General features: G+C 46.6%; 5 protein-coding genes across 5 annotated transcripts; 3 read left to right on the top strand and 2 right to left on the bottom strand.

The window, feature by feature from the left end:
- Positions 1-1,394: 1,394 nt before the first annotated feature.
- F5Y00DRAFT_270843 (Golgin subfamily A member 7/ERF4 family-domain-containing protein) lies at positions 1,395-3,974 on the top strand (the record flags this gene model as incomplete). Its single annotated transcript, XM_048012678.1, has 3 exons — positions 1,395-1,651; positions 1,714-3,229; positions 3,286-3,974. 3 exons carry the CDS (start codon positions 1,395-1,397, stop codon positions 3,412-3,414), a joined length of 1,902 nt encoding a protein of 633 aa, XP_047863859.1. The 3' UTR covers positions 3,415-3,974.
- Positions 3,975-4,499: 525 nt separating this feature from the next.
- Positions 4,500-6,693, bottom strand: F5Y00DRAFT_263097 (pheromone A receptor-domain-containing protein; the record flags this gene model as incomplete). Its single annotated transcript, XM_048011477.1, has 3 exons — positions 4,500-5,364; positions 5,422-5,959; positions 6,039-6,693. The coding sequence occupies 3 exons, from the start codon at positions 6,691-6,693 to the stop codon at positions 4,500-4,502; spliced, it is 2,058 nt and encodes a 685-aa protein (XP_047863858.1).
- Positions 6,694-9,000: 2,307 nt separating this feature from the next.
- Positions 9,001-10,263, top strand: F5Y00DRAFT_240098 (nucleic acid-binding protein). The gene is made up of 3 exons (XM_048008176.1): positions 9,001-9,485; positions 9,697-9,785; positions 9,842-10,263. Exons 1-3 carry the CDS (start codon positions 9,211-9,213, stop codon positions 9,883-9,885), a joined length of 408 nt encoding a protein of 135 aa, XP_047863857.1. The 5' UTR covers positions 9,001-9,210; the 3' UTR covers positions 9,886-10,263.
- Positions 10,222-12,138, bottom strand: F5Y00DRAFT_107791 (glutathione synthase). Its single transcript, XM_048003873.1, has 4 exons — positions 11,677-12,138; positions 11,539-11,614; positions 11,333-11,475; positions 10,222-11,283 (listed from the first exon to the last, which is right to left on the bottom strand). Exons 1-4 carry the CDS (start codon positions 11,961-11,963, stop codon positions 10,257-10,259), a joined length of 1,533 nt encoding a protein of 510 aa, XP_047863856.1. The 5' UTR covers positions 11,964-12,138; the 3' UTR covers positions 10,222-10,256.
- Positions 12,139-13,297: 1,159 nt separating this feature from the next.
- Positions 13,298-19,434, top strand: F5Y00DRAFT_107733 (P-loop containing nucleoside triphosphate hydrolase protein). The gene is made up of 4 exons (XM_048003872.1): positions 13,298-13,308; positions 13,514-13,866; positions 13,966-18,990; positions 19,053-19,434. The coding sequence occupies exons 3-4, from the start codon at positions 14,017-14,019 to the stop codon at positions 19,326-19,328; spliced, it is 5,250 nt and encodes a 1,749-aa protein (XP_047863855.1). The 5' UTR covers positions 13,298-13,308; positions 13,514-13,866; positions 13,966-14,016; the 3' UTR covers positions 19,329-19,434.
- The last annotated feature ends 24 nt before the right edge of the window (positions 19,435-19,458 follow it).

The following is a 19,458-nucleotide window of genomic DNA, read 5'->3' as shown; positions in this document are numbered from 1 at the left end:
TGCATTTACATTCTTACATCCTCGTGTTAATGCTATTTCGACAAGGTGCCAAGGGTCTATCCATCATGCCGTAATGGTGCTCTACTAGGATTAGTGATGATTATATAATTACGGAATACCTACCTTTATGCTCTTGACCTTTTTTTTAAACATATTCCCAGGGCTGCAGTTGAGCAATGACCACACGTCCAATACAGTATATGTAACCGCGACGCGGCAATCCCGCTGTCCCGGCGTACCTTGCAGGAAAAAGCAATACGAATTACACCGATAAGTCCTTGTCTGCCTTAAGAGTCTTTCAGGCGGCTATTACGCGGCTATGTCATACTATACTTATACCACGGCTTTTCTAACGTTATATTTTGATGGCTCATAGGAATGTATTTAGAGCTGCTGATGTGAGAACCGGAATCCAATGTCTTCAAAATATAAAGCTAGGTAGTATGTAGTGTAGTGTAGGTATGTAGAAGATAAAATTTTGGCCCATTTATTCCACTCGGTCGGGTCGCAAGCAGCCCCCCATGGGCCAGACCAGGCTCAGCGCAATCCGTGGTACTGCGCCAGAAACTGAGTGGAACGATGAGTGACGAGGATGCCCCTGAATAGCTTGCAAGCCTGGCCATTTAACAAGCTGAGCTGCGCTTTGATAGGCGATGATAGGTTCGAAAGAAGAAAAAAAGCTCCGCCAAATAAAGCAATTTAAAGCCTTGTTCTTTTCTTAATAGCTGACTTACTGGGCTGGTTGATATCCAGGACTAAGGAGGGTCACTATTGGAAAGGCGGATGACGAAAAGAAGCACTGTCTGTTTCTCTCACATATATGTTTTCCAAAGTTTGCTTAATCCCTCCCTTTGCTAATTGATAATTTACCTGAGGGTTCCTTTCGTCGATGTTCCTTTTTCCCATCAACAATATATATCAGACACTTAAACACACACCCGAGGCAGATTTCTGCCGACATCCATTCCTAAGGCAAATCAAGCAGCAATTCGAGTGTGACAATAGCCAAATTTAACAACAGCCAGGAAAGATGACGCCCTTTTTAAGATAACTATTAAAAGAAAAGAGTACGTAACCACGATAGCGGCCCCCAAAGGAATAAAAAAAGAGCAGTATATATCGATATAAAATCAAGGGACGGGAACAGACGATGCAATTTGTTGTTAACAACAACACTCATTCTGATCAGTTGATGATTGTTGAATGCAAGAAAGAGAAAGAGAAGGAATGAAAAGCAAGTAACTAAAGGTGAAGTACCTACGTACCTCTTAACAATTCCATGCAATAATACGACATTCCGATATTCCGATATTCCGACACTCCGTGTCACGTCACTTGCCAAAAGGCCGTCAAACAGTTGGCGGTCTTTCCTTGGTCTGGACCTAAGGGCCAGCATGCCACTGTGGTGTTCCATATTAGCGCTGGAAGCCCCGAATTACTACCGCAAGCATCCACACCCGCGCCCGGACCAGCCACTCGCAACGGCGGTTTTGCTTGTCTCCCCGTCACCTGCAGAATCCTCACTCGCCTCACTCGCTTCAATTCCACTCGGTCGCGTCTGCATCTGCACCTGCACTTGCGTCTATCTTTGTAATACCCGACCACAACGCCAACCCTCATCGCAAAAGTCCAATTCTCCGTCCAAGGCCCAGTACGATAAAGTTAGGGTTAAAGCGGAGGGAAAAGGGGAGGAAAGTTTATTTGGTTTATTAGTTTTTGGTCGACGACCTCGAGCTTCTCCAATTTCTACTCCGGCCGTCAAGGCGGCCATTTCTCCTTCTCATCTCAAACGGCTTCGCACGCAGACACTCGTTCTGCGATCCCGTTACAGGCCGCCCTAGATGTACAGCAGGCAAATGCCCCTGTCAATTCGCCATCTCAGCAGCCTGAACATCCCACCGTTACGGTTACGGCCCCAGATCCTGCCGTAGTCACCACCCAACAGCGACAACCACCAACTAATCCCCGAAGGAACTTACTGGCCACAGGACCCCCCGGTCCGTTCGATCGCATTCATCAATCGCCTTTCCATAATCGTGTAGCCGCTTCTGCTTCTGCCTCCTTCTATAGTCTACCGCGTCGATTTGGCCCTGGTCGTCTTTGGAATCCCACTAATTCGACTCCAAGAGTTCCTCCATCTCGAACGCCGCGACCCCCTCGGCAGTCTCGCAAACGCCGTCCATCCACCCCGCCTCCCCCTTCCGTGCCCGTCAACCATCCTGCTATTGAAGTTTCATCAGACCCATCTGAGCCTATTGGTTTTGGAGCAGGCGACTATCCTCTTCTTCCACTTCCAGATAAATCAGCACGGACCAGTACACATCTCGAGGGTAGAACTAGCTTTGATAAAAGGATAAGCCTTCCTCGTTCGCTCCGGCATTCCTACGACGGCAAGCGCATTTCCAATCCTCCACAGGAGACTGAAGCTGGACCGTCGGAACTCAAACCCAAGGCCGAAAGGGCCAAATTCACTGGCTTGAGGAAGCGCGGTCAAAGTGTTACCAAACGGGCGCGAGCCATAAGCTTTGGGCTTGTCCGACCCGATACGTCCGAAAGCTCCAATCAAAAACTCGACAAGGGGAAGGGGAAGGCCGCCATGCCCCCGATGGGAATTGAGGATTCCAAGAGGTCATTCTCTAAAGACCTAGAGAGAGGACCCTCAGTCCTAGATCACCGACATAATGGATCAAATGTGTCACTCCCACCCGGCATGATCTCGGGCGTATCCTCCAGCAATTCCTCTATTCTTGGTGACCCCGATCAACCAGATCTAGGCGAAGAATGGGGACCTCAGCATCCGTGTTATCCGCATTTAAATCCTCACGTACCCATCAATTCTCCGGAATATGCGAGCACGCGGATTATACGCATCCGAAGAGATTGGCTAGTAGAAGGGGACTTGGCGCCTACCTTCTCGAATCTCTATCCGGAGATTCTAGATCCAGCGGGTGTATCAGAGCAGGAGTTCCGCCGAGTCATCGAAAAGCTTAACGGAGAGCTCGTACCTATCTTCAGCCCCTATAATTGGAGAAACATACTCGATGGCGTATTAGGCTTGCTTACGGGCTGGATATGGGACGATTTGGGCCTTACACATACCAAGATGAGATTGCGTCAGTTGGAGGATTGGATCGACAAATGGAACATGGAGATGGAGAAGGCAGTAGGCTCAGACGAGAGCACAATTGCTCCCAAAATCATCTCCTTAAGACGTACGGGATATATGAATGTAAGTTCAAGTTCTTCTCTGATATCGTTTTAAAATATTCTAACCAACCTTTTTAGCTCGACTTTCAAATTCCTGATCCAGAGATAGCACCTGCTTCAACCGAGGCGTCGGGATCAAGGTCCGGCCCAAACTTACCAGCCGAACCTCAACCAGCCGTATTACATGTACCACCCATCGAGGCATAACATCAACCTTTCATTCTTCATTGAACTTACTGTACAAAATCGGTTTCACTTCATACCTTATTTAATCGGACTCGACCCATCGCGGCCTGTACGAATTACGAAGATACCCAAGCATACCTCCTACAATTTCTCTATTTATTCTAATTTTGTATCTATTACTAGAGCCGAGTCTCTCTTCTTTTCTTTTCTTTGATTATCGACCTTCATCGGATTCGCTAGCTTAATATCACAGCATGGCACGGCGTTTCAGGTGTACCAACATTGATTTTTCACGCCGTTAGTAAAGTTAATGAGCCATCAAGACAGAATAGTCCCCAGAGGACTCGAAAATGACAGATCAAGCATCACTTATACATTTACTCTTACGAAGACCAGAATTAGGACATCCTGCCTGCGAAGGCTCTGGGGCGGATGATGTGTATTGAGATAGAGACGTTAGCAACTGTCAATAATAATAAGCATACCCCAATATTTCACTTATACGTGTATTTGTGGCAACGGCTTTTTTTTCTATAAAATCAAATTCAGGAATTTGCTAGCTCTGACTCGAGTAGTTATTATTAGTAGAGCGCGCATTTCTCTAGCAAGCATGATTAAATTAACAGAGGACTAGAGTCTGATGCAAGAAGCAAGGTATACAATACGTACGGCCTTCTTCCGGTCGGAGTTTGACGGGCTTCACGTCTCGTTGGAAGGAGAGGTGTGTCCCTTGACCATAGACTGCTACATGTTGAAGGATCAATATGGCTCCTTTCTCGATCTCGAATTCGTATCTAATTACACTCCCGTCAACGCAAAGTATTAATCCTTATCCCCTTTTCACGATCCTATGACTCGACCTATCCATCTCTTTCCTTTTTTTTCTCTTTTTTTCGTAGATTTTTTTCTTCTTCCTTCGTACATGATTCGTACATGATTAGCTATCGTTTCCAGCAGTGTTGCTTTTGATCCGACTCATCAGCTCTGGTCTTCTTCTTCTCATTAGTAGACGACTGGTTGTCGTTTCTAGAAGTATGTCGTTCAATCCGGCTCATCAACTTTGACCGTCTCCTTGTTCTCTTCTCCTTGGCCAGTGCATAGCATACTTAGTTACCGTTTCCGTTTCTGGGGATATTTCGGCCAACCCGGTTCAACAGCTCTCGCGGGATTCTCCGGCCTCTTCCTCGCTGCTCTGCCGGGGGAGGAGGCGAGGGCAACGAGGGCGAGAAAGTTCCGGTGATCCGCACTCGCACGAAGTCGCTATCGGTCGAACGGACTGGGCTCTCGTTGGCCGCCGCGATGGCGTTGGCGGTTTCTCGGGGTCGGGCTAGCGAGGAGGTCGACGCGGTGCGCGAGAACAGGGGCCAGACTACGTTGTCGGCTGTGAGACGTCGGGTTCCGCTCCAGCTTGACTGGTCGTCGAGGAGCTCCCGTGGCTGCACGGCCTCCTGCGGTACTTGGCGGCGCGCCGGTGTTGCTGTACGTGGAGACTCCGTGACGTGCTCGGCGGTTGCCGCCAAGATTGGCTGCGAGTCGGAACGCTCGGAGTGCGTGCGAGCGTGGGAGCGAGACGGGCCGGCGACGGAGGAGTCGTCTCGATGGAAACTCGTGAGATAGCTATGAGGTACGCGCGGGTGTCTGCTTACTGGCGCACGGAAAAGCGAGGGTAATTGCTGTCCCTGTAGTGATGAGCGTCGTTCCGGGATGAAGGACTGGATGATAACACGTTCGAGGGGACTTCCTGGCATATTTATGTGTCTTCTTATGCTATCCAATCGGTCCATAGGCATTGGCAGTCGTCGTTGCAAGGGGGGCATAGGAAACTGTGACGGGGACGGCGGTGGTGATGAAGCAGCCACCGAGGGCGGCGGGAGCGGCTGCTGCGGTGTTACTGGCCGGCGTGGAGACAGAATTTCGTTGATATCGGAACTTGAGCTCGAGACTTGAGGGGGATCGGTAGGCATTCTGCGTCTATAGGATTACAAGTTAGTTAGTTTCTTATTCTAGAGCTCGGCGTTCACTACTTACTCTGCCACCTCCCTATTTCCGCCGCCCATTTCCACAAGCTCGATCCCGTTACGAAGCAACTCGTCAGGGTCATCAAGAAAGTGAGGTTGACTAGGAGGAGCCTCCTGCGGTTTGGGACGCGGGAGGCACCGTCCTAAACCCAGCCATTCCATATACCCACGGTATACGGGGGAGCAATCCTCGCTTGTGCCGAAGAAACCGATGATGGTCACCGTCGTCATGATTGCGAACCACGGTTGGTTCATTTCGAGCCACTCCATGTTCCACGATGGCACAAATGTAACAGAGTCCCATGGGTACGGGTCTGCGTCGTCGTGTATACGATGGAAGTCATACGCCGAGGGTGGTTCTTGAACAGCCATTTGGATGTTCTTGGATAGTAAGATGAATGATACCGGGGCATAGACAAGCATGATTGACGCTGTAACATGGTATAGGCGAATGCGTAGCCGGATATGCCGGGCTACCCCCTGGTTGCTAGACTCGATTGCTAGTTGGCTTTCTCTTGAGTATCTTCTATAGCGTAGATATGCACAAACTATAGTCCATGTTAGTCGTTCTCTTCCTTGGTACTTAAGGGGTAAGCAACTCTTGATGATCATCTTATATATACTCACAAGTGAAGGGTACAGACAAGACCACGAAGATAGGGATCGGCACATCGAAAACTATAATCTTTAGCCAGTTGTTGTCGTACTCAGCGATACACCCGATCAGTGTGCCGATCTTGTACCGCTGTGAAATGGTGAAGTACGTCATGACCAACTGGATGAAGGGAACCAGGAAGATGATAAGAGCTTGTTTCAATTCTCGGAATTTGTCTTCTCGGGAGTTTAGTAGTATCGCTCTCCTGACGTCAAATTTCTGCGCCAGCTCGTAGACGGTGACGAAGATAGTGGCTGCGTAGATGGTCTTCATCGGCGTCGACAAATATGCTTGAACATCACACAATCCCTGTCCATCATACCAGTCGTCCCAGTTATCCTGGCTCCAAATCATTGCATTCAGGACGGCGAAAAAGTTCATTATCGCCACGACTATAATAAGCGATACTCCGGGGAGGTCATTGTAGCGCCATAAAGTCCGAAGCGGCGGCCAACATAGCCCGGTGCCGATAATGGCGAATACCACGCGGAGCACAAGGTTAATCTGGATACCAATGTTAGGCGTATGTTTCCAATCTACGTCCGCCGAGCCATCCTGATCAGAAGCAGCTGCGGTTGCGAAAGCCATAAAGGCGATCGCAACAACTACTTTGACCATGATGGACATGGCGCCGTAGAGGTAGCTTGTTGCTACCCGCCGTGGGATACCAAAATAAGTTGAAGAGAAGTTAGAAGACCTAGGTGATGTTGCTAGATAAAATTCGTAAGTCTTTCTTCATCTGATGTTGCAATGTTGTACATGTCACATATCATCAATGCTTTGATGATGGGAAGCTTACCTCGAGTTTGGAGGCCTTCGAACGAGATCCTGCGCAAGAATGTGGATAGAAAGGTTGGTTGACACTCCAAGTTGAAGGATGAAGGAGTTTAACTTTAAGAGAGGGAAAATTCGTGTGAGCAAGTTTGCCTCTTGCTCGAGAAATTCTGCTCTAGAAGCTATTCGCCCTGGTAACAGCTGCAAAAGCAGGCACTTGGACCGCTTAGAAGAGCGGGTACTTCTGCTCCCAACTGCGCTGCCTTGTGCTAGTAGAGCTTGCAAGGGAAGGAGGGGAGCTTGGTCTCACGAACAATAACACAAGGCGAGAGCCCTTGAGGCAGGTAGGTAGTGAATGCTATTAGGGAGTGATAGGGAAAGGGGCGTGGAGACAGGAACATATGGCTGGCCAACCACTGGTGCCCTAGGCGTGGAGCATCGTGGATTAAGCTGTCCTGTGTGTGTACTGAACATAATAAGCAGGAATCGATGCCTAGGAGTGGTTGTTAGGGACAATAGATGATGGGACCTGGTGTGCCTGACGACTAAGCAGTGACCCGCCTTGTTAATCCAGCTATGGAATACACTCATTATCCTACAACTAGGTACTCAGGTACGCTTGTGGTACGCTACATGGCTTAGAGGTACTCCTTTAACATAGCTCGTTTCTATAATGGCAGCTCGTAGACGAACGATTCAGCTTTCAGTGATGCTTTAGACAACATAGGATCGTCTAGCAGGAGAACTAACACGCTACTAGATCACAGAACGGTAACGTGAATGTATGTGGGAATACTACGAAGCATGAGGATATGAGCATGACGTGAAACGCATCTCTATTGAGACTTGGAACATTATCAATCTGTGGGCTGGGACCATTGATATAGCTGGGGGGGTTCGTCTCTGGAGTTATGGTGGTCCAGAGATTCTAGAGATCTAGTATGAGGCTTGAGCTGGGAATCAACGGTTTAACCATATCTGCTGTATTTGATATCACAAAATTAGACATTGCAAAATATTAAATAACTTGTAAGGCCTCACTCATGTGTGCCAAATCTCTCCCCTGGGATCATCGACATGAATAAAACATATTGTGCCAAGACTTGTATTATTTTAGACCAGTAAGGACATACACGGTACAATAGGCATGTTGTTCGTCTTTCTCTGTGTACTCCACGTTATAAGCAACGGTAGTTAATCGAAATCGTATAAATAAGTTATGGATTCGTCTTTACTGTTTGTTGTTGTGCTACTGGACCTCCTTTATGAGCTTTTAAGTAAACCAAGATGGACGTTTAAGTACTGAGTGTGTAAAGAAATAAACTATCATGTATTACCTATGTACGATCAGTTATATTTATGTGCCTGAGATCTATGTGTGTGCTAAAGTATGCTCATTAAGGTTGTAAGTTCGAGTTACAGTACGTTTGCTGATAAGATCATCTTATATAAACATTTAGTTGATTTGGTCTATTTACTGGGGTTAGATTTGTGATGACTTTGTCTAGAGCTGCTAAATATGTTGTCTATACCTATGAATAGGAATCTAAACGGCTGTAAGTTGCCTTAGTAGGTGTATTAGGATTATATATGCAATGTCTAGAATAAAGGATACTTAGACGTACATAAAGACAGGGGTTTATATAGCCTAGGTTAGATTTCCTTCCGGAACCAGTGTCGTTTTCACATCTTTTAGGATCACTTTGTGATAAGATGATCTTGGTTAACCTAGGCTGATATAATTTTTGTACGTTCAGTGTTTAAATATGTAGATATAAAAACTAAGGTTAGGCCTTATTTTCTTAGGAATCTCAGCTGTTGTCCTATATATGTGGCTGTGATCTATTTCCTGTCAATGTACGTAGCTTGTATTGGAAATTCTTTCTGCATAATAAACTACCTAATTATTCAAATATCTTTACTGATCTTAGTAAGAATTAATTCCCAAGTATTATTGTTGACAGACTTTCTCTTAATAATTAATCCAAGAACATCGAGTATAAGTTGAGATCTGTAAAAGTTAAGTGATACCATCAGGATGGATGTACCTATGTACCTATGTATGGGTGTAATGGATGGCGGTTCAGAAATGCAATTATAAGCTACTTGATAATCATTCAATACAATAATCCAATATATTTAACAACCGAGCTATCTTGTACTACCCCCCACGATATCTGACCAATTAGAATTAGCGATTAGGGCTACCTAATTTGCGTCGCGTCAAATGCAATCGCGAACTTAGCGATAAACGATATTTGACCAACGCGCAATTCTTCTCAACGTCGCCGTCCGCAGCTCAACAACCCGGCTACCACCGCATCCGCGCTTCTCGTCAACGTATATCCACATAAAATCCGAAAAAAAAAGATGTCTTTCCTCGCCCGTCGAGCCACAGCCGCCGCCCCGGGCCTCGCCCGCGCTTTCAGTGCGTCTGCCCGCCGTGATATTGCCAAAATCACGCTGGTTGGTAACCTAGCTGGCCCCCCCGAGGTCAGAGCCACTAGCACCGGCAACGAACTTATCGAGTATTCCGTCGCTAGCAACCATGGGTCTAAGGAGAACCGCCAGACGAGTTGGTTCAGAGTCGCTGCTTTTGTCGAGGAGGGACCCCGCCGAGACTTCTTGACTAACTTACCTAAAGGGTATGTTCCGGCTTCAGACTTGATGTTTTTTTTTTCCTTCAGCTTTATAGGAAAGGTTTTGGGATGGACAGATAGATTAGTTGTGTTGTCAGCTTCGCATGGAAATATATCTTTCTGTGCCACATAAATTTCTTTTCTTTTTTCTTTTTTTTTCTCTTTTTTTTTTCCGATTAATGTGGAGTGGAGACCAGAGCTGACATAAGACGCATAGATCTACCGTCTACGTTGAGGGCAACGCCACCATGAATCAGTACACCGATGGCGAGGGCAAGACCCGACAGGCGTTGAGTATTACCCAAAGTACGATCAACTAGCCTATACGCTGTTTAGCCGTTAATGCTAATAAACTTGGACAGGGCATCTCGAGGTTCTTAAGCGACCAACTCCGACTGAAGAATAGGTAACTAGGTAGTCAGTGTGTATAAAACTTGGGACAGCCAGAACGACGCCTATCGGACCAAGATGTGTATCATCTTGGATTAAAGCTCTCCACTACGAGAATTTTCTTATGTCTACGGTTACCTAATGACGGGACTACGCTTGGGGATGTTACTGTATGATACTGTTCTACTGTTACGTCAGGACTTGATGCCAAATGTGTTAACGATGTCCCTTCACCGTACATTGTCTGGGACGACAATATACAATACGCATATTAAGTCTAATGGACAACTGTTTTTGGCTGCTTTTCATGTCTTATAGCTACCTCTAGGTAATATGAACAAATGCTATGAAACGGGACAATAACCCCCTCCCAATTCAACATCTACGTCAAACCAAGCTACAGCTATCCATGCAGCCAAACCCAGCAGCGACACCACCTTCTTCGCTTTGATCTCCCTTCGTGCGCAGAAGATAGCCTGCCCTCTCGTTGTGGAGTATGGCCTTGGACTGCTGGTCCCAGATGCAGGTTCCATATATGCCGAGTTCGCAGATAACGCCGCCGTGCTCTAGCTTGCCATTGCGTAATATCGTGTTCTTGACAGGCGGCGGCGTGATCAGTTCCATTAGAATATACGACGGCCAATGCGACTCCGGAACAGATTTTAGGAATGCTGGGATCGCGGAACGGTAGGTGTTGTTGCCGCCCCCTTCCCTTTGGGGCTTGAGGACGTAACCTTTGCAAAGCTCGGGGTCGAGAGCGATCTTTCGAGCTTGGAGCCCGGCTTCTGTTTTATCTAGGGGATAGATATTGGTAAATGTATTGGCTAGGTTCGATATAGACGCCGAGTCCTTGGATATGTAGCGGGGTAGGATGGACGGGTTTGATGGCGTTTCGGGCGTTGCTAAAACCTGTTGAACCTTCTTAGTGCCGGAAACCTGGGTTAATACCGTCGGGCATTTGATGGCAGCCGATCTTTCTAAATGGTAGCGAGCCTCCCAGGCGGATTGGTCAGGATAGTCTGACGGCCCATACCCTGAGCGCATATATATGACAGCAACTTCAAACGTATGAGAAGGTAGCTGCGGCGGTCGATATAGTAGCTGACGGCCTGTACCTTCGGCGAGGGTTGTGTGCTGTAAAATTTCCGAGAATGGTAGTCGGAATACGGGGATCAGCGGCTCTTCGGATTTTTGGAGTTCATATTCGAGGTGGCGTTGGTCAAAGATATTCCTCTCGCCTCCTTGAACGAGGAAGATGACACACTTCTGGTGGCTAGTAGACGGAGGCCCATATTCGATAAAGGCCTGTCGTATACCGCTAGCTAATCCTGCAGCGCTACCATTCTCAGGCAATTGAAGTGTTCCTCTCGTTATTGAGTTTTCCAACCATGGATACTCTGCTGAAGAAAGATGCCTAGGCACTTCTTAGTATTGCATGATTTGAGATGAAGATGGATCCTAACCTATGGAGTGATGAGGTTTGCGATGAGAGACCTCCGAACGAAGACGCAATTGTGTTAAACTCGACCTGCTTGATCTGCAGAGTAGATGCACTACGATCCTGGTGAACCATATAGTCGGATCTAAAGAGGCCAAGACTTTTGTGCTGCATCCTAGAGTGAGCTTTCTCTACATGCTAAGACAACAAAGACTCGTTTAATTAGCCTACCTGAACATAGCCCTCTTCCTTGACTCTTAGGTGAACCTTCCATAGTTCAGTTATAAAATCATCGCCGTCTCCAATTCTATGCTTTATTAATTTATGGCCTTAAAGCTGAGTGTATTTCCATAAGTACATTATACTTACTCTTTCACAATCTGAGCTAGAAACTCCTCATCTTGGCTGATAGATGCATATAGCTCATTATAAGCCTTCTGAACCGTAATTCCTTGGTCGAAGCACACCTGGGGAAAGGGGCTCGGGAAGAGAGTAACGGGAACTGCAGTCGCAAGTATCCCGGCAGGGTCAGCTTCGGCAGCGATAACACCTGGAGGTGGTCGGACAGCCAAGCCATGAGCCAGTGCCCAATCCTTGACAACTTCAGTCAACCTTTCGCCTTCACTGGGCGTGATCTCAGGCGGATAGTTGGACATGCCTAAATTGTAATAATTGATGATATCAAACTGATGTTGCAAGGAAATAGTGTAGACCCCAGTAGAAAGGCTTATAAGCCAAAGATGTACAAAGCTGTAGTGTTACCTGGCTTGTCTCGAACTCGGCGGGATGAAGTTTGCGTCTTGCTGCACCCGATTATTAGCGCCTCTACCTATAAATACTTAAGACAAACCAAACCCACTGTGGCCTAGCTGTCTTAAACCCTTTTACAACCAATTGTCATGTTAGGATTAGGCGTAGTTAGCTGGACTCGAGAAACGAGATATATGTAATCACTGCTTAGAAATAAGAGCTGTGACTAGGGTATCAGGTAGCTTCTAAAATTTAATATCTTGACATTTAAAGGCTTCTTAACGGTATTTTCTACTGGTTAAAATTTGGCAAATTTGGGCTGTTACATACATGTCCATGTAAAACGGGACATGTAAGCACTTAGCCATAAGCCTCATGGATCGAATATATTGGATAATCTTACATACATATACTGCTTGAAGTAAATTTACTTAATCTTCATTCGTTATCAGGTATTCACCGGGAAAATTCAAAGATAACGCCCATGATCAATAAGAGCAATTCTCTCCTTAAAGAATTTATGTTATGCACCTAGGCGTATAGTGTAGTAAGGACTATATTAGTATCACGTGATAGCGGTCTTTCAAGGGGCCTTTACTCCGCGTCGCGAAGTATCCATCCAGCCATCTCAAAGTGCGGGACACTTCATACGCGTCGAATCTATGCTATGTACATAGATATCCTCCTTTAACAACGACGTTTGCTGCTGCTGTCGGGAGTATATGATAGCCACTAGGTATGTAGCCATTCCGTATAGTATAATTCCCTCCGTTTTGCCTTGCTCATTATAACCATTGTTTTCTAAGACACAACTGACTGATTGGGTATTTACAGAATTAATTAACAATAACTAAGTGAAACTTCTGTACTCTTCCGTTTAAGAGACAGGGGACTAAAAAAAAGCAAGAGCGATGGCAATAATTTTACCTATTACTTGCCACTTGCTACTCATACCCTGTCGAGTCATTACCTAGGTCCTAGTAACTTGAGCCTTCCTAAGCTATGAGGTACGCTACGAGGTACCCAAATGCTGCTAATTGTTAATTATTCGACTATCTAAGTCGGTCCTCTCATCGGTCCTCTCATCCTTAGATGGGATTGAAACTCCACATCCCGTAACACAGATCTCTTATAAGTCATATACCTATCCTACATACTATGCACCAAAACGTCTTCGTCTACCAACATGTACTTATGGTTTGTTCACTGAGCAAGTAGAGTCTACTTCTCGGCGAGCTGGCATATTTATAAGTAGGCATCTCGGAGCGTACTGCAAGACTTTCATTTTTCCATCTTCACAAATTCCTTCACATCGTCACGCCGTTGTATGCCGCAATTCCATACTCGGCGTGATCTACATCCCGCTTTTTCTCTTCCCTTCACGCTGCTGGTTGGTTTCTCGTTGTTGCCAACTGCTCTTTCTTATTTTATCCTTACTGACCCCGGGGTTCCTTAGCCTCCCTCCCAACACTTGTGACATATCGTGTTTCCTTCTTCACATCCCCAAAACACATACGAGTTCATGGTCACTATTCTATTGTCCACATTGAACATCCAACTACTGTAAGTCGATGATTTCCCTTACTAAATCATATTGGTAACTTCTGCCATTATCCTTCGTTTACTCGCTGTTTACTGCCTAAGAGGTAGGTATGTTCGACGATGAGAAAAGGATGCTACATCCTGTGCTCTTTCAGTCTAACTAACCTTGGAAGCTCCTTCTCGATTGTTGTTATTTCTGTGGTTTCCTTATTTTGTACTTCTGATATTTCATCGAGGTTTGAATTCACATCCCCAACAATACCTTAGGTAATTTTTAACACTCCACTACACTATTCCCTTACGTACCTTTTTACATCATTATTTAATGATTAATACATGTCATACTAATATTCTTTCAACTTCTAGAGTCCCTTCACACCCCTTATTGACCCCACTCGATGGTATCGTCTGACCAACATGGACGATCCATGGGACTGGGACGTCGATAAGGTGGTTCAAGAGCTCTGCTCAGCCAATCGATCTTGGGAACCTCCAACTTCTTACCCCCTGCAATTCCCGCCTCCGGAGCAACTTGAACCTTTATTGCGAGAGCATGGAGTTGACGGCCATACGCTTCTCACATATGATCGTGCCGAACTCTGCCAAGAACTACGCATCAAGATTATCAAGCACAAATCTATACTCAAGCATATCATCAGCTCATTCCAAGCTCGTAGCAAACAGTATAGACTGTATCGGAAACGCAGCTACTCGGATTTCGAAGCTGGAAATGACGAAGGTCAAACAGGAAGCAATGGCAACAGGGAGGTGTTACCAATCAAGTCTACTTCTCGCAATCTTCTTCCACCTTCACTGAAAAGAAGCACCGATCTTACCTTGGTGGGGCCACAGGATGTGCTTCAAGGTCCTCATCCTGGAGTCGCGTCTACTCCTACTCCATATCGATCTAACGCTGTTCATGACACTCCCTACTCCGCTCAGGAGACCCCCACTACAAAGAAACGAAAAGTAGCCCCTATACTCATTTCAACTGAGATCGATGTTAACGTGTCACGCACTATTCCCTCCGAAGCGGACGTGATTATGGCATCTAGATCGAGGAACCTAATTAATCATCAAAACGATGCAATCGATTTGACCTGGGCTTACCTCGGAAAAGATGCAGTCACAAGGGTGGATATCGTTGACCATTTCAACGACGCCGGACCTTTCTCGAACGACACCTTGCAACAAGAACAACCACTCGCATTTGTTCGAGTTCGAGACGATGGACTGCCGTATGGCCGCCGGCTACAGATCTACCAGATTCTCAAGCGTCGGATGCTGCCGAATAAAAAGCCTCGGGTTCCTTACGCTGCCAAGCTGGATATAGTACCTGGGGCTAACAATCCGGATCACGATAAAATATTACCTGTGTACGGAGATTCAGATGATGAGTACGATTCTGAAACTTGGGCTGAAATAAAAACCGAACAGCTCAAGAAAAAAGACCGACGTGGCTTATCTAGCGACGAAGTCCAAGCCGTGATCGATGAGTCTATTCAGAAATTTGTATCCGATTGGAAAGAGCGCAAGGCCTCCAAGCTCTTATACAAAGCCAACCAAATTTGGTTAGGTGCTCGAAGGGCCGGCCTAAAGATGTCGATCGACAAGAATCGCAAGAATCTTAAGGCATGCGAATCCCGCATTGCGAAGTATTGTAGAGAGATGACTCTCCAGCATTGGCATAAAACAGCCGAGTTGAAGATGAACACCTTGATCTTGCAACAGAGTGTAGAAGATAGGGAATATGCTTCGTGGGTTCTCGGTGTGATCACTGCCTCAACCGAACCTGCAAGACTCGCGGCCCCGCGTCGGACTTCCGTTAAAACCCGTCGGCAGCCAAAGCTAGTTTCTGCCGATTCGGAGGAGGAGGAGATACTGACAAGCGAATCCGAGAGTGAGCTTGAAAAGTTCATTGTCGACGCCCCCTCGTCCCCTGGTACATCTCGTAGTGCTTCACCCATGGCAATCGTTGAAGACAGTACTCCTCCCGTGCAACAAGAACGTCGCTGTGAAAGTGACCACAACGAGGTATCTATGGACTTAGAACGAACAGAAACCATCGATCTTGCACAGTCTCCTCAGACACCAGCCAAATCTCAGAAGTATCATGTGATAGATCTTACTACCCCCGTCAAGCCCAAATCAGTTCCCAATGGCTCACCCAAGATAAAGCTGAGCAGCACGCCGCGAAAGCTAAGTCAATTGCATAATGAGCAATCGCCTCTTATAATGAGCGTTAATGACCTGGACCCATCTGAACAAGCGATAGCTCAAGAACTGGCTAAGCAAGACGAAGGATATCTATCATATATATTTTCGGTAACCATGAAGGAGCGATCAGACGAAGGTTGGATAGATTTTCTATCTAATGAGTTAGAAGAGCGAAGAATCCCGAAGTCTCCCTACGATACTCCCGAGAAGAGAAAAGCTTGTGCCGCCTTCACGATGCTTCGTTTGTTTGAAATATATAGAGACGATGCCTTCTACTCGATAGGTCAGTATAAGAAGCTAAGCTATGACGACATAATGAAAAAGGTAGAAGACGCAGGGGAACAAACAGAGACACTCTGCAGTTATGCCGACTTCCTCCGCCGCTTATCTGATCGTTTCGAGTGGAAGGTGATTGATACGGGAACAGCCGATCGAAAATCACCCTCAAAGCGGAAGAGACGTAAGAAGTTGGTTCGCAATCAAGAAGCAGAAAGCCTCAGAGAGCATGATCGGGCACGAGCGGCAGAGCAGAAACATCGACAAGAAGTACTACGTGCGAAATTGGTGGAGCTTGAGGCGCAAGGCGTAGCAGTTCTTGATCAAAAGGATATGATAATCAACGAGAGCAAAGAAGATGATCAAGGATTCATTTACGTCCATCCCGAGATCGCAAGGCGCATCAAGGAACATCAAGTAGCGGGAGTCAGATTCATGTGGAATCAAATTGTAGACTCCAGAGCGAAGCAAGGTTGTCTGCTCGCACATACCATGGGTCTCGGAAAGACGATGCAAATCATTACACTCCTAGTGGCTATCGCCGAAGCTGCAGGGTCCGAAGACAAGACGATCTCCTGTCAGATACCTAAAGGCCTCAAGGAGTCAAAAACCCTTGTCCTTTGTCCTCCCTCGCTCGTCAATAACTGGATGGACGAATTACTTTCTTGGGCTCCCCAAGGACATAGACTTGGCGAGTTTTTCAAAGTTGACCAGTTAGCGGATGTTTCCGAACGCGATGCGAACATTGAGGCCTGGGACCAACGAGGTGGCATCCTTATCTTTGGCTACAATCTCTTCAAGGACTATGTGATTCAGGAAGACTTTAGAGAAATACTATGCGACGGCCCCAACCTCGTTGTAGCCGATGAAGCGCACACGATGAAGAACCCGAAGTCACAAACTCACGCCGCCGGCGCACATTTCAGAACCCTGAGCCGAATTGCTCTAACCGGCTCCCCCTTGGCTAACAAGGTCGAAGAATACCATGCTATGGTTAATTGGATTGCACCAAACTACTTATCTGATATCAGTGAATTCAGATCGTTGTACGCCAATCCAATCAAGGAAGGTCTCAAACTAGACAGTACTATGAGTCAGCGCAGAATGGCTCTGAAGATGTTAAGGGTTCTCAAGGAAGAAGTTTCGCCAAAAGTGCAGCGAATAACGATCGCAGCGCTGAAGCATGACATGCCACCAAAGCTAGAATTCCTCTTAACTGTACCTCTTACCAATGTGCAGCGAGAGGCGTATGAAACTTTCATCAGATACCAACTAGATCACCCAGGATCGAGTCAGTTGGCTTCTATAGAAACGTTAGGTATCCTCTGTGCCCACCCCTCGATCTTCATGAAAAAGCTGCAGGATAGAAAACAGGGTTTTGCAAAGTCGACTATAAAGGCAGAGTCTTTACCTAGTGAGCTTGTTACCAGCGAGATAACGCTCTTGCATAAGACAAGGGACCTGGGTTCGTACGCATTATCTTGGAAAATCCTAATATTACTCTCCATTCTGGACGAGTGCAAGCGCATAGGCGATTCAGTTCTCATCTTTAGCCAGTCTATCCGTACGCTTGACTATATAGAGTCTATTCTCTTTCACAGGAAATTTTCTTATGAACGGATTGACGGGAAAACCCCGACAAGTAAACGACAGTCCGTTGTCAAGGAATTCGGTAAGGGAAATATTGATGTGTTCCTCATATCTACCAAAGCTGGCGGCGTTGGCCTCAACATGACGAGTGCCAATCGAGTCATTATTTTTGACGTCAAATTCAATCCCCAGAACGAGCAGCAGGCCGTCGGGCGTGCATATCGTATTGGTCAGAAGAAACCAGTCTATGTTTACCGCTTGGTTTGTGGGGGTACTTCCGAGGAGAAGGCGCTGAATATGGCGATATGGAAGATGCAGTTAGCTTCTCGAGTCGTTGACCAGAAAAATCCTATCCCTAAAGCCCAGGAATTCGGACATTCGTTTGAGATGCCAACGGAGCCAAAACAACAAAATATTGATATACATATTGGCAAAGATAATGTCCTAGATAAGGTTATTAAAGCTCACAAAGTCGGCATCAGAGCTATCACGATGATGGACACTTTTGAGGAGGAAGAGCTCGAAGATGCTGTCTTGACAGCTGAGGACCGTGCGGAAGCTGACCGATTGATCGCCCAAAATGAGGCTCGTAGGCTGGGCAAGCCTATTCCGCCTCTATATTCTATGAATCAAGGTTATTCTACGAATCAAGGCTATTCTACGAATCAAGGTTATTCTACGAATCAAGGATATTCTATGAATCAAGGTAGATTTCCTAACGAAGCTAGCATGGCTATGCTGCAGACCTCTGCTGTGGTATACGGCAAGGCTCAGAACGACCAAGTCTTAGGTGTGCCTCGTATCGGGAGCTCTAATATCCTACAGACCGTAAACCCTCCTCAGAATAATGCTGTCTTATATCAGCCCAACCTATTGCGGCCAATTCAGGGTACTACTACACATATTCGGAGACCACCGCAAACTTCGGGCCATGTCATGGGTAGTCAATTCACCAATTGGGAAAGCCAGCCGGCTTTCAAGGGAGAGTTGACACGAGCCTTTTCAATGAGCGAGGCACCGCATGATGATGAACAGAAACGAGCTGCCGCGCAAGCCATTACAGCAGCAGTTTGGGGTCGACAACGACCTCGTGAGCAACATGCCCAGGTAAAATGGGAGATAATGACAGCAGCATCGTCTCCACGATTTGTTGAAGCAATCTGCTTGAACCTTCTGTCTACTATTGAGCTAGCCGATATGGAACCATCGGCTATTGCCGCAAAGCGGCGTGATTGGGACAAATTGACAGAGACAGAATGGGAGGAATACAAAGCCGCTGCAGCTCGCAAGTCTGAGGCAGGCCCTGAAGTAGGAACAAACCACTCACCTTCACATGACAATACCCAGCTAACCTCTATTTCTAACGACAGCATCTACAATATGGATTCCACCAAATGTCGTCTACTCCCAAGGGGGAAAATTCTGGCCGACGTAAACCTCTTCGACTAGATGATCAGGAGGCATTGGAAACTGTTATCGAGAATCGAAAGGCGAAGCAGTCTTCCCATGTCAATCCTCGCCTGCCTAGCTGGGCTATTGACGCAGTTACCAGACATGGACGCACATCATCACCCTCGATACACCCTTCCGCCGGCCCCTCATCTTCTACCCCTACACATCTTTCACCCAAGACTCCTTTCAAGTGAGCCTTCGCGGCCCTAATGAAATATCAGGCCCGGCTTTCGATTCTATCGTCTCCTCCTTTTCGATTTAGGCTTACGGATCGCCATTTCAGGAGCCCTCGGCGTTTGGGGCGGATTTACCTCGTTGCGCAAG

This window comes from Daldinia vernicosa (assembly GCF_022497035.1).
Source record: "Daldinia vernicosa strain CBS 139.73 unplaced genomic scaffold F5Y00scaffold_30, whole genome shotgun sequence".
Lineage (NCBI taxonomy): Eukaryota > Fungi > Ascomycota > Sordariomycetes > Xylariales > Hypoxylaceae > Daldinia > Daldinia vernicosa.
Note: the sequence above shows the minus strand (reverse complement) of the source record. Positions and strands in the feature narration are given on the sequence as shown.